Consider the following 23,817-nt stretch of genomic DNA (forward strand, 5'->3'; position numbering starts at 1 on the left):
CAGCCTTTTGAAATATCTTGTTTAATCCCTACAAAATGTAAGTGAATGGACTATACACTTCAGTTTTGGCAATCATTGTCCCTGGCCAAGAAAGAGTTACAGCACAACCCCCCGCCCCCATAAAACCTTTTTTTCTGCCAATTAAACGAACAAGATGCGAGATGTTAATAGTGAGCTTCAGGGACGGAGCCAGGTTAGCTCCTTCCCCCTGCTTTCTGTCTCCGGCACGGAGCGATTTGGCGGCGTTTGGTGTGAACATGACCGGCGGTGCGTTGGACGCGATTTTGCAGTGCGTCAAAAAATCAACGCGACCGGTGTGAACGCAGCATTATGCTACGCTAAGCTATCCAGCTGCTGGCTCTGGCTTCATACGTGTGTGCATAAACAGTGCAGAGTGGCATCATTCTTTTCCTCCAACACTAATAAGCATATGTCAAACTATTCCTTTGATGCATTTCGTTGTTTTCCTGCCGCACTCCATAGCATGTCACTGAATTAGCATTTTGAACCAGATTTTAAAAAAAGACCGCTCACCATCAGTAAAATAAACACACAGTGTCACTAAGCAGAGCTCCTCTTTGAAATGGAAATATGTACTCGACCAAACCGAGCAGGAACTGTATACATTAACCTCTGCTGTCCCACCTGTCACTGACAAGGTACCGGTTATAACTACAGCATTTCATGTGGTAGTTCTCTGTCTTTACGTGCAGACTGTTAATAACACAGGAGCCATCAAAAAAAAAAGGCCTGGAAACTAGCTTCATTTCACAACCAAGGTTTTATTTATTCTTTTTTTTAAAGTTCTGCAGTTACATGTTTACTATGAGTGAATGTCAGTGACTCGGCATTATCAGCTTCCAGCTCTCATCTCTGTGATTGTGTGCATGCTGATGCTCCCACACACTGTGTGCCGCTCTGATCCGATCCGGTGCATGGCCTCAATTTCTTTCCTCCAAATTACTAACAGTTTCTTGATCGAATTAAAACTCTTATCGGGACGATGATGATGATGATGATGATGATGCCATTTGATTTTATTTTTGTTGTGTAACGTAATCAATCCTGATTGGTCTATTTCGCTGTGCACCAAAACCACAAGCTGCGTTACATATGCACATCTCTATAGTTTAATCAGAAAATTAAACTTCCTACAAACAAAAAAAGTTGAGGAGCGCACGTGGCAGCACTCGTCGATTGGTTTGTTGCTCCTGGTAACCACAGGTGTTGGTGAAAAGTACACCTTCGTCGACGAGGAAGTCTGGTGTCGTCTTACTGACGCAGGCTGAGAGGGGCTGCAACGAGCGCTGCACAGAAAAGCAGGGAAGAGGTCTGAAATATTGATGAGACGACGGGCTTTTCTGCTGCAAGAGAGAGAAGTCTATTTTGAAAAGATCCAGGAGGGAAAGGTCTCTTGTTCTGTGTTTGTGCTTCTTGTATGCTCTTTTGAGAACTGTTGCTCCTTGTAAGCAGGGGTCGACATAAATGTTGCCTTATACCGAAATCTACCACCCTGCTACTCCAAAGACTCAACCATCATGTTTAACAAAGTGAACCAGAGCTCCCTTCCACCGAATCCAACTCCTGCAGCTCAGTTTACACCGACACGACACGCAGTTCCTCTTTGTCTTGACTGGAGATATGAATTTAAAGACTTCAGCGTCTTTCATTTGAAACAGAACGGTTGACAAGTGTACTGTAAAAGAGTTACAACTGCGGCATCCACTGTGAAACCCCGGTGATACACTGACGGATGGTAAAATCATATTTTTCAAAAAATACTCAAATGCTTCTTTCTTTTCTGTCGGGAAACATTGATCTGCAATGTTGAGAGGAACTTTTTTTAGAGGGATTTCTCTTTCCTTCTTTAGCATATAGTGCTGTCATTTATGAACTGTAGTGCCTGTTCGTCTGCATACGCAAAAATAAAAGATGTCATCAGAAAACTGAGGCACATATGAGACAAAAAAAAAAGAAAAGTAGCCTTGATGTTTCAGTGTTTACAACAGTGGTAGAACACAAAGTATTAATCATCAGGAGTACGCCTGCATGAGGCAAAATCTTAAAAAAAACATAGACTGCTGCTGCTTCCTGAAGCATTTAGCTGAGACACGGACCTGGGAGGAGAGCCAGGGTTGTACCGTGGAGGTGATGAGTGAATTGCTGACAGGTGTGTGCGGTGCAGGGCGCGGTGACGAGCTGATTGGTGTCAGGTGTGTGGGTAGACGGAGCCCAGGCTGGCGTCAGGACGGGATACACACCTAAACACACAGAGGGACAATCAGGGGACCCTGTAAAACGAGAGGTGGGGACAACTGGGGACGTGTTGAAGTAAGGGGACATGTTGAGAATGTAACTCGAGTGAACAGACTGAGATCGAGGCGTTTAGCTCAATTCAAGCAATAAGGTTTATTTGTAACAGAAGTATTATGTCCAGCAGTTAAATGTGCACGGACCCTAGAAAAGTGAAAGCTAAAAGACGCTTAGACAGAGTGCGCATGCGGTGTATAGGTTGCCCTTATGGAGCCTATTGGTGGAATACAAAGTAGGAGGCGGATCTGTTTCTAGCTTTCAGACAGCCTCGTTGGAGCACTGGGCATCTCCACCCACACTGGCTCACGTCCCGGGACCGCCTTCTCTGCGTCATCAGTGCGTGTGCATGTTTATGTAACAGCATATGTAACAGCCACTGCTGCAACATATCTTGCGCACATGGATTGACCACTTTCCACAGCGTCAAGTTTTGATGAATGACACATCAGTACTTCTCTTTCACCCCCCTTTTTCTGGAAGAGTACAGCATTGAGTAGGCTGTGTCTTTCAGAAACATCAAGGTGGAACGGTAGGGAGTAGTCTGGGGACATGAGTGCGGCGGCATGTGCAAGTGCTTGCTTCAAGCGGGTGAAGGCTCTTTCACCCTCTGCTGTCCATGTGAGGTTGGCAGTAAGATTTCTGGTGCCCACTTCCTTCAACATCTCTCTGAGAATAGTGGTGTGGTTGGTGTAGTCTGGGATATGGGCTCGTGAGTAGCCTGTTAAGCCCAGAAATGAGAGGAGAGCGGCAACAGTGAGCGGTTGGGGATGTTGCAAGATGGTGGCCCTGTGCGTGTGTGACAGGCATAGCCCGTCTGATTAAACATTGCGACCCAAGAACAACACTTGGCGTCTGGCGAACTGCACCTTTGAACGGTTGACCTTGTAGCCCTTTTCGGCCAACAGAGTGAGGAGTTGGACGGAGGAATCAAGGCAGGGAGCTGCTGACGTTGCTGCCAGAAGCAGATCATCGACATATTGAATCAGAACTGCGCCTCCTGGGAGGGCGAGGTCAGCAAGATGCAGGCGTAAGTGGTGGTTGAATAGACCTGGGGAGCACCTGTAGCCCTGGGGTAGGGAGGCATAGGTATACTGCTGGTCATTAAAGGTGAAGGCAAAGATGGGCTGAGAGTCTTTGTGCAATGGGATACTGAAGAAAGCATTGGCCAGATCCACTACTGTGAAGTGGGTGTGTGCAGGGCTCAAATTGCTGAGAGAGAGATGAGGATCTGGAACCGGATGACCTGTTGGAACTGTGATTTCGTTCACGGGGCGGAAATCCTGGACCATTCTCCAGCCTTTTCCTCCTGCCTTTGGAACCAGAAGTATGGGAGTGTTGAACTCTGATGAGGTGGGGTAGATGACTCCGGCTTTGAGCAGGCCTTCAATCGTTGGCCAAATGCCTTCCAGTTGTTCTGGTTTCAGGCGATATTGGGGTCTGTACACAGGAAGCTGCTGTGGGTCTGTGAATGTGACTTTGATGGGTTCCGTAGTCAGGCGGCCAACGTCATAGGCCCCTGAGGTCCACAACCTAGCCGGGACCTGAGCCAAACAGGCAGTTGTAGCTGGATGATCTGAACACGATTTGCCATGGTGACGAGGCAAAGGGAGGTGCTCCGGTAAAGTGTGTTCAACAGTGTCAGGGGCTGTCTATCTCCACATGGTCTCCTCCTTGGCTTTGAGCAGACCTTCAGTAGTGGTTGGTTCCCAAGTGAGAGTAAGTGCTCTCTTGATCATAGGTCCCAGACCTCTGGCCTCATGGCCAAAACCAACAGCCAAAGTGACATGGGGTGATGAGTCCGCATCTAGCTGATACCATGAGCGAAGGAAGGGAGATAGAATGACTCTTGATGCTACTCCTTCCTGGCCACAAAAGATGTGTAGACACTGAATGGTGGGTCTAAGGTGAGACATGTTTTCATCCCAGTCTTCTGTGTAGAGGTCGTCGGGGTCTGGTGTGACATTTAGAGTGCAATGGACGTGGTCCAGAGGAGTTTTGTACGGGAACAGCTGAGTGATTTTTGGTTTGAGAATGTTGAACCAATATTGGATGGCAGGGGTCTGGGGGCCAGTTTGAAGACAGCGTAGCCAGTAAACCTCTTCGTCTGTGGGGGACACCGTCTCTGTAACGGGAGCAAGGGAGAGAATGCGTACTGGCATGGACAACGTACTAGTTGGTGGGTTGGACGAGACATGGACACCGTCTTGGTTCATCCAGATGCTCAGATTGAGGCGAGTCATCAGGTCTCGTCCCAGCAGGTTGACTGGGCAATTTGGAGCAGAGAGAAAGCTGTGCATGAGGGTTGCATCGTGAAACGTGATGGGGAGAGGGGTAGTGTAAAATTGTAGAACTGGAGTGCCAGAGACTCCCACCACTGACACAAACCGGTCCGACAACGGCTGCATAGTCATCACACTCGAATAGGTGGCTCCAGTATCGACGAGGAAGATGTGATCCTGTCCATTTACTGAGCACCTGATTAAGGGTTTGCTGGTGAAGCCGAAATGTAGAGTGTGTGACGCCAGTGATTGAGGGGCGTGTCAATAGGGAGGACTGTTGTAACCTCCAGGCCATTGTTGTTGGCTACTTGCCTGTGTGGCATGGGCCCCGCCTTGGGGACCATGTCCCTCGTCCCAAGGAGCCTGATGGGCCCCTTGCTGTGGTCTTTGTCTGTCATAGCCCCGTCCGCCTCCTCCCCTGGAGTATTGTCCTCTTCCTCTCTGTGTTTGCTGCGGTGCTAACACGCAGTCTCTTGCGAAGTGTCCCGGTCTCCCACAGTTGTAGCAGAAATAGGACGCTCCTCTGCCTCCAGGCGCTCCTCTTCCTCTGGCTCCTCCTCTTCCACCCCATTGGCCCTGTGGGACCCATGGGCGTGACTGTTCACCGCCTGCTGACATCATAGCCATCATAACCTCCAGTGGGACAGAGGGAGTAGGTGCCGTTGGAGGTGGAGTCGGTGCTTGTTGAACTACCAGCTGTTGTTGCTGTTTAGCCTTAGATTTCTTGGCAGCCTTAGATTTCTTGGCGGCCTCAGCCGCGTCTTGTTCTTTGAGTTGTTTCTTGAGTAGGGCCCTCTGCAAGGTCTTAATTTCTGTATCGCTACCCGCCTCAGTTTGAATATGCTTAGAGAGGTAATGTCGGAGCTGGGCGTTCCACATGTCTTGTGTCATTGCTTCAAGGTCAACCACTGCGTCCATGTACTGGCGAGGTCCTTCAGGGAGGCCTGTTTTTACCATTGCACGCCATAGTGCCACTGTGGTAACGCTTCCATCATGTGGCTCTCTGAAGGCCTGACGCCACACCCGTTCTGCTCTGGCCGGATACAGGGGCGGGGACTCTCCCGGGGCCCAGATGAATGCTGCCACTGCGTCTTGGTTCACTGGAGTTCACAGGTTGCTTGTCACATAGGTCTCTTCTGAGAGCATGGGGCGAGGTGTTGTGGCAGCGAGTTCGTCGCGAAGTCGCTGACTGCACTCCTGATCGAAGTGTCTCTGCCGCTGGGCCTCTGCTTCATCCTTGTTGGCCTGCTGGCCTCTCTCTGCTGTCTCAGGATCTTCTTCGTCTATGGGGACTCTTGTCATAGCTCTTTCCAATGTTTTCACCCTCTCCATCATGCCTCTCATCGCTCGCTCTGTTGAGGTGGAGCTTGTGTCGATGGTGCACCCTTCATCCAGGGCCATGTGGAATGCTCCTGTGAGCACTCCTCCCTTTACTTTTCTCATTGGTGCTTGTATAAATGGATTATTAGGGGAGTATGGGGGAGGAACCGGAGGAAGTGCTGGATACAGGCCAGTTGAGGGCGGGGGAGGGGCCGAGGCCAGAGATGCCTGGCCCGTTTCCTGTGCAGTCTTTTCCAGACTGGGGGCTGGGTGGGGCTGGGTGGGGGAGGGAGGGGGAGAGGAGACATAATCATAATGTTTGACACACATAAACAGAGGTTATTAAATAACAGGCTTCATCACAAGCAGTTCAGTTAGAATTCACTCTCTGGGGCTTTTATTTTGAAATGGGGTGGGGGAGAAGGGGAGACGAGACAGAATCATAATGTTAGATAAACACAAACCGGTTATTAAATGACAGGCTCATCACAAGCACTTCAGTTAGGATTCATTCTGTGGGGCTTTTATTTTAAAATGGCATGTGTGTGTGGGGGGGGGGGGTGGAGGAGGGGGGAAAGACCTCTAAAGATCCCAAAGACCTGAATGACTGTATGAGAGAGAGAGGGAGAGGAGTGTATTTGCGCGTGTGTCTGTGAGTCTGTGTGTTTATCAACATCACTAATTGGCTCAATCGCGAACACCTGTGTGCCTGAAGCCATTTCATGGAGATAAAACAGGGATTATTCTCCATGGAGAGATCCCATTGAAAATAAAAAGCTTAATAATTCAAAAAGTGTAAAGGTTAGAAATATGAAAAGTCATAGCATTATCACTTAACAGCATTCCAACAATTAAGGTTAAGTCTGTGTCCCCTGGGTTTAACGTCGAACGTCATGCCCGAGTTTGCCACTAGAGGTCAGCAGTAACCACATTCAGCTCTTTGTCCCTTTAATCATCATAATGTGAGTCAGAATCCCACAAATACCAAGAATCCTTCAGTGCTGCCAGTTTATGGACATCACACACAAGCTATCAAGATTCCCACAGTGTGTCAGGACTTTCCCCAACGTAGACAGATTGATTCATTTTTATTCTTCAAAACTTGCATGACATGCTACTTGTTTGTGCAGACATCAGTCAACTAATGCAGATCGTTTTAGACTACATTTGTAGTTATTATTTGTGTATTTTCTGTGTATTTTCTATTTTATTCTAGTACAGATTGTACATGACTTACAGGGACATCAAGCCCGAAAAAACATTGCAACTGTTGCTATTTGCTTTTCTGAGTACATTTTGTGGTTGGGTGGTGCGTGTGTTTTATTTTCACCTTTAACAAACAGACACAGACAGTTCTAGCTGCTATCGTTTACTGGCATTATTTTTTTACCTTCCAAAGCATACGTCTCTGAGAATCAGTTCAAAAATGTCCTAATTTTGCCGCGTTGGGAGAAGATTCATTGTTGAAGTAGCAGAACTTGTTAAAGTTCTAAAATAAAGTGTTTCGGGGAAAGTTACTCAACCAATATAATGAATTCAACGCCTGTTCAGCAATGAAAGACAGGAACTTTGGCAAACTGGGTATTCAAGTTGATGCAGGGATGAGCATATACCTTCCACAACACACTCTTACCTGCAGGATTAAACTGCTCATTATAGCCCAAGGCCAGCTTTTTTTGGCAGATATGAAAGAAACAGTTAGTCGTCAGAAGAAAATGTCAACAAAAGACCTGAATCAGAAAACTGCACACATGAAAAAAAGGTTATGTTGATTAGTGCCTCCTAATAACTGTTTAAAGTTGTTTAGCCTGCTTTATAAAGCACACTTGGTTACATTTACATGCACTATAAACCCTTCATGACTTAGAAACACCACACAGATGCATATTCAGTTTAAATATAGAGTTTATTAAGTCTTGCTTGAAGCTTGAATATCCTTGCCTTCCTCAGGCAGACATTAATTAAGGCAATATCCAGATGTTAATAATTGAAAGTAAGCTTCACAAATTTGATGAATCAGTGAAACATAAGACACAACCATGAAATTATGAAATAATCCAATAAAAAGACTATTGCAGGACATATTTATTGCGTTCAATCAGTTCATTGTCAAAATCATTTATTTTCAAAGTCTGTTGTTCCAGAACAGTATTTTCCCCAATTAGCATTTCGTTCAATAACGTTACTTTTAATCACGTCTTTGTTTGTCAATCAGGAATGTGCATAAGAAGTGCATGTGGTCACCAACTGGTTTGTAGATTACGGGTTTGAAGCCTTGAGTTTGGCATTTTGTCCGTCGCCATCTTGTTTTTTTGCAACCAGAAGTGACACGAGAGGGTGGAGCTCAGAAGAACTAAATGCTGAATAAGACATATTAATGCGACCAAAATGTTACAGTTAATTAACTTTCACTCACTGAAAACACACTAAAAGGGGGTAAAGATCGATGAGGAGAACAAGGACAACTTCCAGACTGGACAAAGCAATGCCAGCGACCTGTCACTCAATCAAGGTATTCAAAAGCACACCCTGCTTTATGGTCTGTTGGCCTCTAAATGGACCATCATTTACTAAATGAACATCATGCTGTATTGAAAAAGACTTGAACTAGAGATTGAGACCATAAACTCATGTTTACAATGTTTACTGAGGGAATGAATCAAGAGAGGAGAGTAATTTTGTCATAGATACAATCAGACTTTTTTTGCAACCAGAGGAGTCGCTTTCTGCAGAATAAGAAACTTCGAATTTTCTAATGTCAAGATCTTTCACTCCACCAAAGTTGTGGTGTACTCACCATAAATCCATTTTAAATAAGAGCCTTCATTAAATTACTTTACAATTTCACGGTTGTATCATTTTGTTTGTATTTATTTCTATGATTATTTATTTCATGTTCATTCATTGTACTTTATTTTACTGAACATTTTGGAGCTTCGTAATAAAACATCCACAATATAAAATGCAATATACAGCAATACAAAGCAATACAAAGCAATACATAGAAGTTTACAGCATACAATATAAAGCAGGGCTACTTGGCAGTGAAACAATACTTAGGAAATGCATCGCTCCTTACCAAGCTACACCTTTATTAAAAAAACAATTCACTAGTGTTGAAGATCCTTTGACAACAGGTTTTCACTCTTGGATCCGGCAAACTGTCAAAAGTCTCCCTCTCTGTACGTTTCAGATGAGAGAAAAGATGGTTGATGGATTACAGGAGCTGACTCACTGCTTGTGTGTATAGCAGAGCCAGGACCAAACCCCCCAAAAAAGCAAAATGTTCCGAACCAACCGTGGCAGGAAAACTGGCTCTAATTCAAACAGAGACATTGATCAAATTGAGTGGAACGAAAAGACAAAGCAAATGTAGCTGTGGGCGTTTTTCCTGAAGTGTGTCCGTAAGAGCAATCAGTTCTAACTGTTTGCTGTGATGAGTAAAAGGTAATTGAGAATCACACTATGGAAAAATAAACAGGCAGATCATGCAAAGGCAGTTTCTGTTTTTGTTTTTTAAAATTTGTGGTTCTTTTTATTCTGCAGTGGAAAAAAACCTCAACAGCCACATCGTTTTGTCTCTTCCTCACGGCAAAGACAAACCCTCAAGCAGCAGCTGTTGCTTCAGTGCTGGCAGTGGAAGTGTGTACTTGGGGTTGGTCGGTGCAGGCGTTTACTGTCACCTTTTCATCTCCGGTTTAGGTGTTCAAGTGCATGGTGAGACAGTGGGTCCTTTTAGTTTTGTAGGTTTCCATCTCCTCCTTCTCCTCCCAGTATAGGCAGCTGCCTCATACTGGGTGAACGAACTGGTACACCAGTCTCTGAGACACGTCAGGCTTGCGGATGATGCCCTTCTTGTAGTATTGGCGTATGGAGCGGCTCAGCTTGTCATAGTTCATGGCAGGTCGGTTCTTTCTGAGCCCCCACAGCCTCGCAACGTGAGCCGAGTCTTCGATTTTAAAAATACCTGGTGGGAATCACAAGAGACATGGTGTTCGTAACGATGCGCCACAAAGTGAACTTAACGGCCGGTGTTTACAATTTAAAGAAAAATGTCTTCCACTTACGTGCACACTTATTTTATTTTATTCAAACCAATAGTCTCATTGAGAATAAAGCGTCTTTAAGGTCTAAACTGACCTGATTAAGAAGGAAGCATTACAGACAATTTTATTGAAAATATTTTTCTTAATTCTAACAATTTAAAACAATGTGAACAAGTTAAACCTAAAGTATGAATATACATTGTTGCTTGTGAGATGTTGAATAAGGGTTACAGTTTCAAATCAAGGACTTGAAAGCACATGAAAGCATGTGAAGGAGTTTATGTCTCAGTTAAAGCGTAAGATATTACTGAAGTTTCAGTTGAAGTGAGAGTCTGGAAAACACTTTAACTTTTGGCGAATGAGCAATTACTTCAATGTGTTGAAAAGTAACAGTTGAAGTGTCAGTTGTCATGCAACAAGTGTGAGCAAATGAAGTGTCAGTTATCGTGTAAGCAATGAAAGCACAACAAAATTGAGTTGAGTTTTAAGCTCTGAAAGTAGTTGAACTGTCAGTTGAGTAGGCTGAACACAGTTGAAATACGAAAGTAAAATAGATATAATAATAGATATCTATGAGCTTATTGACACTTTATTTTTCCCCGTCATTCCAACGTGCATTCTGATACTAAAATGAAGCAATACAATTCCCAAAGTGAAACCTCAGAGTGCTTCTAATACTGTAGCCTTAAAAAAAAGTTGAAAATACCTTTTTCTTTATTGAGCCAGCGAATGCAGCGTCCATAGTTGTGAGGTTTACGCAGGAGCTCTCTGAGGAACTGCCACAGATGAATGGGCTGACCGGAACAAGACGAATCTGCCTCGGACCAAAGATCCTCACAGCCTAGATGACACAAAAACAACATTCAGACTTTAAGGATTGCCAGAGAAAAGCACACAGAGGCCCAAAGGATTACGAGGCAAAGTCGTCTCCAAACTAACCGGGAGGTTCACAAAGCAGGAGCTTGATTTTGCATGACAGTCCAAATCTTGTACTCACTAAAAAGTAAGTTTACGTAAATGTGTAATGGTAAATGCTTCATATCATTTCATTTTGCGTTATTCCGAGCAAAGTCACAATGCATGTTTTATTTGGTAGAGTTTATTATTGTCATTTAAATGACGGGTGTATGAGGAAACCAAACCTACCGGTAGTTTTCGTCTCTCCAACTGAACACCTTTCTTTCATCCAGGCAGCTGGAGAGAGAAAAGAGACATTTAAGTAAAAAATATATAAAGATAAAAGACACACTCAAACAGCCAAACGTTATTTTATGTTCATGTTAAATCACACACTTGACTTCCATATGTCCAGGTGTGCGTGCAGCGTGTCGCCACACTGCGGCGAGCGCTGGCGAAACTCCTCCTCGCTCATTGCGCACAGGTCCTTTCCTATCAGGTCCTGGAAGGCCTTTCCTGCGTGGGGCAACCTGTACAGATGTTCAGTCCACAGCAGCCACTTCTGGACGTTCCCCGAGTTCCAATCCATAGGGTCTACGAAAACAGAGCATGGTGGGAAAATGGTGAGAAAACTAACCCTGCGTGAGGTTGTTCATCCAAGTCATATTGAGTCAAGGTAAGTCTGTGTGTATTATGATCTGCTACATTTACGTAAGATACATTCACTGAAACCACAAGGTAATCACACCTTCATGCCAGCACAATTCTAATCAGTAGATCAGATGCCTGCTTTATGACAGCCATAAGCTTTACAATACATACTGCTTCCTCTGTTTGCTTTTTGCAAGCAGCAAGGAGACCTCGCCCTTAAGACTGTGTACACTGTTTACCGGCAGGAGAGAAACATCACTGTCACAATCCAGGAGAACTCATGCAAATGTCAGGATTAAAGACATCCTGGAGCAGGCAAACACGGCTTTGCGTCAGTACGAATATGATCTGATCTGTCATGTTGTCTGGGTACGATCCAGTAGCTTACTAAGTTAAATCTATATCCCTTTACTTGCAAATAACGGGCTTTTGAGGATAACAAATTGCAGTAGTGGGTGTGGTGGAAGGTAACCTACCTGCGGCGATATTGAGCAGTTTGCAGGCTGTTTCAATGTCCTTCAGCACTTCTCCCACCACCATGCTCTGCACCTGCTCCAGAGACCGCTCCTCCTCCTGTCCCTCCAGCCCAGGAGAGAGTCCCTGTTCCTGGCTATCGATGACGGGGCACTGCTCGGGTTCGTCCTCGTGCTCCATGCGAGTCATGGGCACAGCCAGCGCCGGGGAGGCATCTGAAACTTTCACCAGCCAGGTGGCGTCTTCGGTGAGGAGCATGTCGAAGCAGGACAGGTAGAGGCCCGGCACGCCACATAGGGCTTCCACACTTGGTTTGGTCTCCCCAAGGTCCCAGGGTTCTGCAGAGCCTCTGTTCCGCTCCAGGAGGGCGAGGGAGTCCTCTGTCATCGCAATCCGCGATCCATACACTGTGCCTTCAGATAAACTGCTCCCTGGATTTGACATAACTGGTACCTGGAGACAGGAAAAGCCACATTAAACTCTATATTTCTAACCTGCACATGAACTGAGAACCGTGCAAAAGTTTTTAAGTATCCTTTCAGCAATGATGAAAGGAGAATATGTTTTAAATGTAGATATAACATTTAAATCTGAAAAACTTTAAAACATTCAAGCAGTTCATTGTCCCTTCGATTATATTCATTTCATGCTTCAAGTCAAAAAGACACTACCTTCTCAGACAGTTCCTCTCCTGCAATTCTCTGGCTGCTAAACCAGCAACAGTTTTAGTTTAGTAATAAACTCCATCCGAGCAGCTGCAGACTAGAGTCCCCTTTCCGTCGTGTGTTATGAGCAGAACTGAGTTGAGGGCGTGCTGCTCGACGCTCTATAAGAACCCTGAGCCTGATGGAGGTACTGGGGAAATGACCCTCAAGAGAGTTAAAACACACACAGCGCTGACAGGCATGGGGCAAAATGGATTTGACTGAGTCTCTTATTTGTGGGTCAGTGGCCCAGAATGGCTGATGCGTTGGGGGTAGGTGACTTGTATTGAGACCTGAAGCAGCTCCGCCGCCTGCCTCGGCTTTCAAGGTGCCGTCTCTGCAGCCTTTCTGTCTCCACTGTCAGCTGGAGTTTTTAATCAAGTTAGATAATGTGGAGAAGAGCGTCCACTGAAACCACATGTTTCAAAACAATCAAGTTTTATGAAGACTCGACCGATAGCTGCCACGGCTTTCCTCTTAACAGGAAATTGCCGTCATAAGCATTTATGGACGTCAGCTGTAGCACAAGTGTTGTAATCTCAGGGCGAACTCGCATATGGCACCCATAATGTGTACCTGCCACAGCTGGCACATGGGAGGGCCCACTGCTGTCACACACCGGGTTATCGGTGGTTGTGGCTGACGCCACTGTAAAGGAAGTGTGCTCCCACAGAACACATGTTCAAGGAGGGTCACGGCTGTATTTGTCAAGACACAACATTGAAATTAAAAGTGTCGTAAAATTGGCGAAATGATAAACACCCATCACGCAAAATCATTTGTGAGGGAGCTTGAAAGTAATCCAGGTGACATTAAATCTTTATTCTACAAGAAAATGCTCTACAGATGCAAAACAATGTAAACCTACTGTGCAGAAGTCAGAAATGTGGAACATTTTGATCATTGTAGCGAATCACCAGGAGAACGTTTTTTCACATTTTATTGCACATTTCTTCATTTTTGGTAGGATTTTGGCCCAAACCCTTTCCTAATGCTGATATTAAAAAGCTATCAGGTGATTCTTTTCTTTTTTCTTATCGACACATTTGCCAAACTTCTCCAAAAGTGAAATGAAGTTATCTTCCCCGCCCCTAAAAAAGATTACCCTTCCAGACTTTGGTCCTGAACCCCCCACTGTAAAACCTCCTCCCCAGTCTTCCTTTTATCTCCAAATTCCTCGTAAACTATCACCCACACTCCCTTTCACTCCACCAGGAGTCAGATTAAAAGCCACTGGTATCCCAGCCTGGCAGCTTCGCGTCAACTGTGCTCTGTAACAGCTTGCGCTAAGCCCATTAGCGAAGCAAATTTAGCCATATTACCTTCTTCCAAAAGGAAGAGGGAGCACAATAAAAAGACACAAACACACACCCCTGCAGAGAGGGATTAAGACCCTGACTGATCTCTAAATGAGTTTGGTCAGATCGCTGATATTCATTTCGGGAGCATTAGAGCTTGCTCCATTTACTCAGCAAAGTCACCCTTTGACACCGACGGAAAAGGACTCCCTCCATGCCGGCGTCCACCCTGGGAACCATATTTCTCCCACATGCTTGGTCTCATTTAACATGGAGAGGGTGATTATTTGAGGGGTATCATCACCTTGGATTTTATATGATTGGAGCTGTGTTATTGGAATCACGTTTGCTTTTTTTGTTCTACAAAAAAAAGGAACAAAACTGACCAAAGTGTGACATGTTATATATCAACAGGAAAAAAATCAGAAGCCCCAATCAGAGTTTTGATGCGGAACCAGACAGGAAACAGCTGTTTAAATTGAGTTAAAGAGTTGGTGATACCTTCCCAACCCTCTCTCAATGTGAAAGTGGTTAAAAGTTGCAGACCAACACAACTAATCGAGCCTGAAATGAACGTGTTAGCCCATTCATCACTGTTGATGAAACACTTTTGTGACAGGAGTTGGCTGAAGTGTTTAGATTAAAGTTAATGAGTAGTGATTAAAACAAGCAAAAATATTTTTCTTCCAAAGTCTGTTCAACCTGGTTGATTCAATCTGAGCTGAAAAAAAAGAAAAGGTCATGTGTGAGATTTAAGATCATCTATCTAATAGCAACCAAAATGTTTATTAGCTCCTCGGCTCGTCACAAAAAAAAAGAAAAAGAAACGCTCTGTGTTGTTTGAGTCTGGAGTTAAAGTGTGTACAGCCAGGCGTGACTGTTTGCCATGAGAGCATTAAAGGGAGACTTTTTCTTTTTCTTGTTATTGTTTCTCATGGGAAACTTGGATCAACTAAGAAAGTCATTGTTCCCGACAACAAGGGGGAAACACTGTTGCAATATTGGTGCACCCGGTGATTCATTACTGCTGATCGTCAGGTGCACTGGCATTGGGCCAGTATCAGGAACCAGTGCAAAAGCTTTACTGTTGGTGAAAATGAATTTTGGTGGAGAGCTATATTTACGGTTAGTGATGCAGATGATAAACTTCACTTGGCTGAGATTGGACCTTGAGATTTGGAGGCGTAGCACGGACGGATGGAGAACTAAACCTGTCACCTGCAGAGATAGTGAAGATAGGACTCACCATGAGGCCTAAGGCTTGTGCTCACGCAGCTGGAAGTTCAGAAGGAGCAGGGTGTTAAAAAAGTTCCACAATATCTGGCTTAATCTGCAGCTGCTTTAAAAGGTGTCATTTAAAACCCAGTTGTAGATTTAACTACCTTATGATTGATTTATGGGCTGATTTATGACACAAGTCAGCTTCTATCCATTTGCTTTCTTTTTTTTGTGCATATTTTCCATTTGTACATTTTTTTTTAACTCAGTGGAGACGCTTATAAAATGTCACGTGAAAAGCAAAATGTGACCTCGTAAATATATCATGATGTACATGAAAACTGTGACTTTACTGTCCACTGAAGAGACAAAAATCACATCTGTGTGGACCAATCAGGAGACTTTCCTCCAATTTATGAAACCAACATAAATGCTATACTCCATCACGTTTTCATCATTTTAGTTCGTTTTCTTTTTGTCGACATGATGGTTTCTGCTAAATTTGGACAGAATCTTCTCTCTACTAAAGTATGCTTCATCAGAGGTGTTTGTCAGATGGTCTCCTTCCCAAAACCTTCTGTGTCCGACCTGTAACATTTCGAAACCGCCGATCTAACATTTACAACGTGATTGGGGGTGCAGAGCCGAGAAGGAGCCGGGGTTTGACCCTCTCTTTCTCAAGCTCAAGCTTTTTCGTTCTTGACACAGCTATTTCCATCATTTGTTTTATGTGAACGACCAAGTGCAAAACGAGGAATAGAGAAAATGTGCACCAATATCATATTTAAGATGTCATTAGAACTGTTCTCTAATTGATTGTAACCCAATACTGATTCCTAACACATAATAGTGTTGAAACAGTGTTTCCACTTGAGTGTACTATATGTACAACTGTGGTACAAAAAGTCATCTTTTAAGTGGGGTTCAGAAAAGGTGGATGCTGCTGTAAACTTCATTTTGTTGCTGAAGTTCAGCCTTCTATGGTGTGTTTGTTGTCCAACAGTAAAACCTCCTTTAGTCTATTACTGAGTCACAGCAGCTTAACATGCTCCATAAAAAAGATCCAAATCTGTTTTTTAATAACCTAAACCAGAGTGATGCTGTGGAGTAATGATACAGATCAGCTTGACATTAAAGATCTGATTGAGAGGGGGAACAGAGACCTGCACATTCAGAAACAACAGTCCAATTATGTTATGTCTGTTCGAAATGTATACTCTTGTTAGAGTCTTGTCTTGGGGGATCTGTGTTACATTTTCACCTTTCATAAAAATCGTAATTAAATCCCCCTGGCAGCAGTGAAAAATTTCTTTTGAATATGACAGCTCATCGTTTTTTGGGCATCAAACCACCACGCTGCCAGACACCTTTTATCTGTCCACGTTTTGACACAAATTATACATGTACAGAAACAAGAAAAACAAGTAAGCATGCCAGAGATATACGGAGCAAACAGAAAGAAAACTAAACAGAAATGATTCAGTAAATTAATGAGATAACAGCTTTTCTGTCCTCATCAATTGTCTTTTGTTGTTTTTAATCCTGTGTTCTGAAGCTAAAGACAATTGTGGACAAAAAAGTAAAAATATTCTGGCAATAAATCATATTTATAATATTTTTAACTGACTGCCAAAGATTTAAGTGTGTACAACCATACATTAATAATCATAGACAATCATGAGTCACCTCTCTAGATATTCTTAATCCTGTTCCAGGTAAATTGCGCAGAAGATGCCCTTTGTGCTCTCTGAAAGATGCGATGATGATTGTGTAAAGCAGTGTCTTCTTACCGAGGCAAAGATGCTCTGATGGCCAGAGGCAGAGGCTTGACTGGGTGATGAAAGATGCGATGCAGCTCTGGTCCTGTTGAAGGATGAACAACTGCCTTTTGATCCCGTTTGCAGACCGACGCTCAGCTCAGACGGGGTGCCCGGGTGTTACCTGAGAACAGAGGTGCAGTATGGCAGTGGGCGCCCTTCAATCTTCCCCCCCCCCCCCCCACCCCACCCACCCCACCCTGTGAGTGTCAGCAGAGCCCACCAGCCTCGAGGCCTCGGATCCTCCCAGGCTCTTTGGTGGAATCACGCTTAAACTGAAAGTCACAGCCTAAAGCTCAACTGCAAACTAAACTTCAAGTGAAAGCACCTGCTGGGGGTGTGTACAAAGTGAAAAGAAGTGAGGGCAAGTGACTCGGTGAGTGAGTGCAAAGGAATTCCAGCTCCATTGACTGCAATTTATATTTATAGGCCAGTCGTGTTTACTCTGTGTGTGTGTGTGTGTGTGTGTGTGTGTGTGTGTTGGTCTGAAGTGCCATGTGTCTTTCAGATTAAACTTTCTCAAACACTACTAGTTGACCTCAGTACTTAGGTGACAGACAATTCAAGATGATAAGAGACTAAAGAATATACTTTGAAAGTAAAAATGTCTATGAAAACAAAAAGCTTTCTTTCCAAGTACTATGGACCTCCTTCATTTCAAATTGAAAGTAGATGTACTCTACTTGAGTATTTCCATTCACAACACCACAAGATTTCAGAGGCAAATATTCTACTTATTACTCAATAATTAACAGCTGTAACTACTATTTCTAAGAATAATATTTAACACTTAAAGCATAAGCTTATGAAATACAATACATTATTAAAGATTAAACCAGTGGTTCCCACAAAAAACGGCCAAGAGTCCATGACTTCAGATGATGATGACGACGATGATGTCTATGACACTTTCCCGCTCTAAACTTCTCACATGGTTCTATTTAAATAACTGTCAGATACCCAAAGATTTGTATTTATATTTCATTCATAAAAACAAATTTTACAGAAACGTCTAAAATACCAATACAAATTTGTGCAGCAGAACTTTTATTCTACCCCATTAATCATCTTACGACCCTTCAGGTTTATGTGGTGACCCTTCGGAAGTGCCCGACCCCTAGGTTGGAAACCACTGCATCCGTATTACAAATCTATGGCATACATAATGATATATCAGCCACAGGAGCCCTTTTTTCTGTAGAACAAATACCTTTACTTTTTTTATACTTTATTACGTACATTTCGCCAACAATACTTTGCACTATTACTTAAAAGGAGCAATATACCACATTTTGAACATGAATATAGCAGCAAATAGTGGAGTAATGTCAACCTGAGCAGAGAATGAATGACTCTCTCCCTCTGTGTAGGTTGTTATCCGAGCTTCTCGTTGATTTGATGACATAGCCGAGCCAACCACGCATGCTTTTAGTGCATGTTAGTGCATGTTAGAGCATGTGAGCGTGCCCCACTGGTTCGCTCACGGCCGCCGCTCTCCACTGCTCTCATACGGCGGTTACAGTTGACACGGCTAAACACTGTTGGCTCTGTCAGCATGTTTACCGTAGTTTGTAAGTTTAGCGCCGTTAGCACCGTTAGCTATGAGCCACGGGTTCAGGTGTATCCATGTTGAGAGCCGTTGAGAGGCAATCGAAATACTCCCAATGCAGCTTTACTGTTTATTCAATGTAATGGGACATCTTTACGGTGTGGAATTGATACTTTGAGTTTTTACATTCTCATACTTCACTGTATGTGTCTACATTTCCTGGTTTCACGGAGACTCTCAGGTGACCTGCAGTTACGAGAAATAAATGGCTGGTGATTAGGCTCAGACAACATTTGAAAAACTTCATCTCCCAAGATATTAATATGTTATTAGAAAACTTGGAACACTAGCTTTAAAATTAAACATTAACAGATTGTGGTGAAAGCCTTTACTTGATAGATACATTTACTTCAAGTCTGTCTTAAAACCAGTATAGACAGGAGGAACAATTAAAGCGAACACTGGGGCCTACAGGTGTTTTTATTTAATCTCCAGGATAAGACTTCTTCTCAGTACTGTGATGCACTTTTGTAGAATAACTTTTATTAGGCTAGATTAAGTTTAGTGACCTCGTGTGATTTCCAAAGGAGCTATGGCCAACTTTAAACTAATTTCAATTTATTCTATTTCACCAGTATAAACCACTCAGTAACAACACTTTCAGTCCTACAGGTCCTGGTTCCTGATCAGCTGATCTCTAATCAACCGGAATAAGTAAAAACACCTGTGTGGGTGTGCCAGGCACAATAATGTAGCTAATGGAGGTGGAGATAATTCTAACTGCTTTATTATTCAAATACATGTAAAGTTGAAAACTATACTTAAGTTAATGTATATAGCTTGCATGTGTTGGTAGGCTATCAAAATACCTACTGTTGACTTAAATAGTAAGTAGATGCCAATAGTCTCTGTGGTCAGTCTGAATTTATGTCCAATACAATGAAAAATAAAATCCACACGTCCATAGAAAATATCTCAAACTACTGTGCAGCTTACTCCACTTCACCGCTGCCCTACCACACCCTCAACACGTATTATTTCCCCAAAAATGCATTTCTGCTGCTTTTGTGTGGCTAGCTGTAACTTTGTATTTGTGACTATTTCTGCATTTCTTACAACACAACCCAACTTGCTTTTGTTTTTGCTTTCTTGGGACAGTTTAATATTTATTATCAACAGCTAGCGTAAGCGTCAGCTATAACATGCGTATAGCTGTATAATGTAGTCATTGTGGCAATTTTTGCTTATATTTATCACAAAACAACATGACTTACATACAGGTTTTCACTTTCGTCAGTGTCTGTCTGAAAACTTATCAGCTGAGTTCAGTCACTTAAGTGTCATCTTGACAAATGGTAAGAATCGTCAAGGGATAGGTTAGCGTGAGCTCTGCCGTGGTAATGGATGCTAGCGTAGCAGTTGATGTGCGGCTAGCTGTTTAATCATCATTTAATCAGTCATTGTGACTATTGTGCTTACATTTATCACAAAACAACATGTCTTGCTGTTGTTTTTCATTTCTTTCGAACAGTTTAATGTTAACCATCAAAATATTATCAGTTGAGTTCAGTGTCAACTTGACTAATGTTAAGATTCATCTGGGGTTAGCGTTAGCTATGCTGTGGTTATGTTTGCTAGCTAGCTGGTAGCTGCCGGTAGCTAGTGGTAGCTAGCGGTGGTAAATTGATATTAAGGGTGCGTTCGTCAATCCAATTTGACGCTGTACACTAAAATGAGACTGCTGCTGTTCTAAGAAACAGAGCTCTAGTTAATGAATGGTTAAGTTAAAATGGATGGAGGAAAAATAATCCTATCAATATGTATAATACAAAATAGCGCCTCTCGTGCTTGCCGGTGAGGATGACGAATGATTGTGATGAGATGGGAGACTGGAACAACATGCCTATGAAAATAAGTTAAGTGTTAACAATGACTTAGTCGTAAAATAATACTCTTTAAACATTACAGTATGGCTATTACGATTTCAGTGAAAACTTGTGAAAATCAATAGCAATTTAATTAATCAATAAAAAAACTTTCAAAGAGCTGCCTGCATGAAAAATGATCTGTTTAAACAGCACAAAACAACGTCTTTCTCCTTGTTAATTAAGGCCTGCATAGGCCTATAAGTGCTGATAACCATCATACAACTGTACTTCTAATCCATGTTGACTTACATCCTGCGCTTATACCATAATATTTTGTATTAAACATCATTGCAATAATTCATAGGAAGTTTGATGATTGTTAAAAAGGTGTCACAACTTGTATTTCGATTCAGCTTCATCATCATCTTACATACAGGCTATATCATGAAGTGACTCCATTTGAGACTATAGGACGATAAGATTATGCCTCATTTACAGTGGTTTCCCAGCAGCATTTCAGTTGCATGGGTCATTTCATGACTAACAATAACAAAAAACAAGCACATATTGAGATCTTTATCACTGCACAGTACTTTTAAATATTTACTTTAATTCGGACAAAGAAAGCATTGTCAACAACACATCTTACCTCTGACATTTTGATTATTTGCCTTTAATTAAGTGTATTTTAGCCACAAATGTGAGTATTGTGTAATTCAGTTTGAACTGCTTTTTTAGAGGAGCCCTTTGCGCAACTTATGCCAGTTTGAACAATGTGTCTCCGTCAAAAGCAAAGAAAGAACAGGTGTTTGTAAAACACCTTGGTATTAGCAAAACTGTGGTAACCCACAACAATAAAAGTACTTTAAGACTACTGCACATCTAATCTTCCCCCTCTTATCTTGCTTTTAATTCACCATGTAATTCATTAAATGGTCTGTTGATTGCAGCACACAGAATCCAAGTTTCTTTTCCAGTTCCAGGACATATTTTCTCTTCTGTTACTTCCAGTTAAGGAGCTGTGGGTTTGATATTGTTTGCCACACAGTCTGAATGGACTAATTGTGAGATACAGAGAGGGCGTGTACGAACTGCGTCAAGGCTTCTCAGCAGCAGTGTGTTTGTAGACACGCCAAAATCAAACTCTGAGCGATGACAAATTCCTTTCATTGGACAATTACACCCGAAATTGTATGTATTTCTGCGTGCTGGTGCATGAACCCCTGCGTATGTGTTTAATTCATACTGTGTGAGGCGGGCTTACACGCACAAATCTGTAGTTTAGGATGTGGTACTTAAATAAAATTTGCATGGCAGTTTCTTCAACAAGTGTTTGACCTTTACCTTGGCTCTGGAACAATAATCGCATGACTCAAGACAACGAGTGATGAAAAGCAACAAACTGGATGTCAAATACCAAACAGCAATTGGTCCACTGTGATCTTGAAATAGGTGATGCTTGTGCAGGTGCCCCTACTGTAAACGGGTGCCAATAACGGAGTTGTTTTAGCAAAGTCAATATTACTGGTATATTGACTTTGTTAAATAAGCTTTGTTGAGTGAATAAGAGCTTCATTGTATGACAGCTCTTCCAACTGTTTTTGCCGATAGTTCTGAGTCTGTTTGTAAAAATGATTTCACCTTGATGTGGCATCATGTTTCACAAATACATAACTGCTGCTGATAGAATACATGACAGGCGTAATGGATACAGCTAATAACATTTCAATGGTGCATTTTGAGTGATGAAGGCCTGTTAAATGTCTTTCTCTCGAAAACCGACAGAGGTTTGTTGACAGTGATGCGTTGTTGCTCGTCTCAAGGACAGTTTGAGATCGAGTTCCACTTCCTGATGATCCACTTCAACAACTAGGCAGCTTGCCAAAGCACGGTGCTGCATTTAAAACAGTTAGCGCTGCAGAGGCGTGCCTGGTCCTGCAGATGTGCAACAAAACAACAGATGTGAGGGCAAATGCTATGTCGTGTTACGTAACAGAAGGCACAGATGTGACATGCAGTGGTGGAAGTGTGTGGAGTTTTTATGATAGTGATAAGCTTATCAAATACCGGCCCATAAAGTTGCAAATATCGGTGAGCTAGAACATACATATTCGATACAACAAGCTGAATGATCGGCAGGCAAACCAGAAGAGCTGGACAGTTTTTTTGTTCCATGTCAACTCTAACAGTTTTAGGTAGAGGCAGGGTTTTCTCTACCTGCATGTGTCACAAAATGTGTTTGTTGATGTGAATGCTGGATTCAATTAAAGCATGTAAAATGTGTGTGTGTGTGTGTGTGTGTGTGTGTGTGTGTGTGTCTGAAGTGCCATGTGTCTTTCAGATTAAACTTTCTAAAACACTACTAGTTGACCTCAGTACTTAGGTGACAGCCAATTCAAGATGATAAGAGACTAAAGAATATACTTTGAAAGCATGTGCTTTTTGATGCAGAACTTTAATACAAATACGGAACAATAAGCACCTTGCTTAAAATATACAGACACGTATAAGAAAGTGTCAAAGAAAGAACATATAGAAAGAGGTACAAAGATGTAATTAACAAATATTATTGTGTATAAATCCAAATATTAGTATGTATGTAGCAGGTGCACCAAATGAAAAACATTGAAACGTTACCAGAGTTTGTCTTATTAAGGCCCTCACACAACAGGAACCTGTTTCAACAAATTTGGAGAAAAGCTGTGATTTGCAACAGAGGATAATTCCTTCTCCCATCAATTTTGACGCGTTTCACGAATCAAAACATCCGCCATCCCTGCTGCTACCCAGACATGATTATGTCAATGTGCATGTCCAATGTGAACAACGCTGATGAGAGCGGGGAGAGTGAACCAAAACAATGAGCTGAAGGACGCTAAAAAAAGCTCCGTAAAGTCACGGGGAAGTGCAGGGTCAGGTCATGAATCTTTACTGGATCATGATTTTCATAGTCATGTCAGGTGATACACTGTTAATGGAAAACTATTGATTATAGCTGCTTTCGTGATATTGATTTTTTTTTAAAGTTATAAACAAATTTAACAATTATTAGTTTTCATTGTTCGGTCAAGCCAGGACCAAACAATAAAAAAAAGACGTGTTGAGATGGAAACTTTTCCGCCCTCTCTTTAGCTCCTACACATGTCTGTTCATTTCATGTTTTCTTCACGGTCTTTACTCTGCTATTGAGAAATGTTCACCTGTTTGTTTAACAGTGCTAAATCATTTATAGAGTGTCACGTAACTGGATCGAGAGATATTTTCCAGACCAACAGCAAGAAAACAACTTCCTAAATGCAAATCTACCGGTAGATACTCTGTCACCTTTTCTGTTTGAACGTTGAAAGCTACAGTTTTAAATCATGATCACATCCTGTTAGTTT

The 23,817-nt window shown here is 42.6% G+C and overlaps 1 protein-coding gene across 1 annotated transcript; it reads right to left on the reverse strand.

Moving 5' to 3' along the window:
• Positions 1-7,869: 7,869 nt before the first annotated feature.
• Positions 7,870-17,159, reverse strand: spdef (SAM pointed domain containing ets transcription factor). The gene is made up of 6 exons (XM_079266285.1): positions 16,991-17,159; positions 11,983-12,433; positions 11,252-11,449; positions 11,105-11,152; positions 10,665-10,799; positions 7,870-9,879 (listed from the first exon to the last, which is right to left on the reverse strand). The coding sequence occupies exons 2-6, from the start codon at positions 12,422-12,424 to the stop codon at positions 9,701-9,703; spliced, it is 1,002 nt and encodes a 333-aa protein (XP_079122411.1). The 5' UTR covers positions 12,425-12,433; positions 16,991-17,159; the 3' UTR covers positions 7,870-9,700.
• Positions 17,160-23,817: the final 6,658 nt, after the last annotated feature.

The sequence above is a fragment of the Melanostigma gelatinosum genome (assembly GCF_949748355.1).
Source record: "Melanostigma gelatinosum genome assembly, chromosome: 3".
NCBI lineage: Eukaryota > Metazoa > Chordata > Actinopteri > Perciformes > Zoarcidae > Melanostigma > Melanostigma gelatinosum.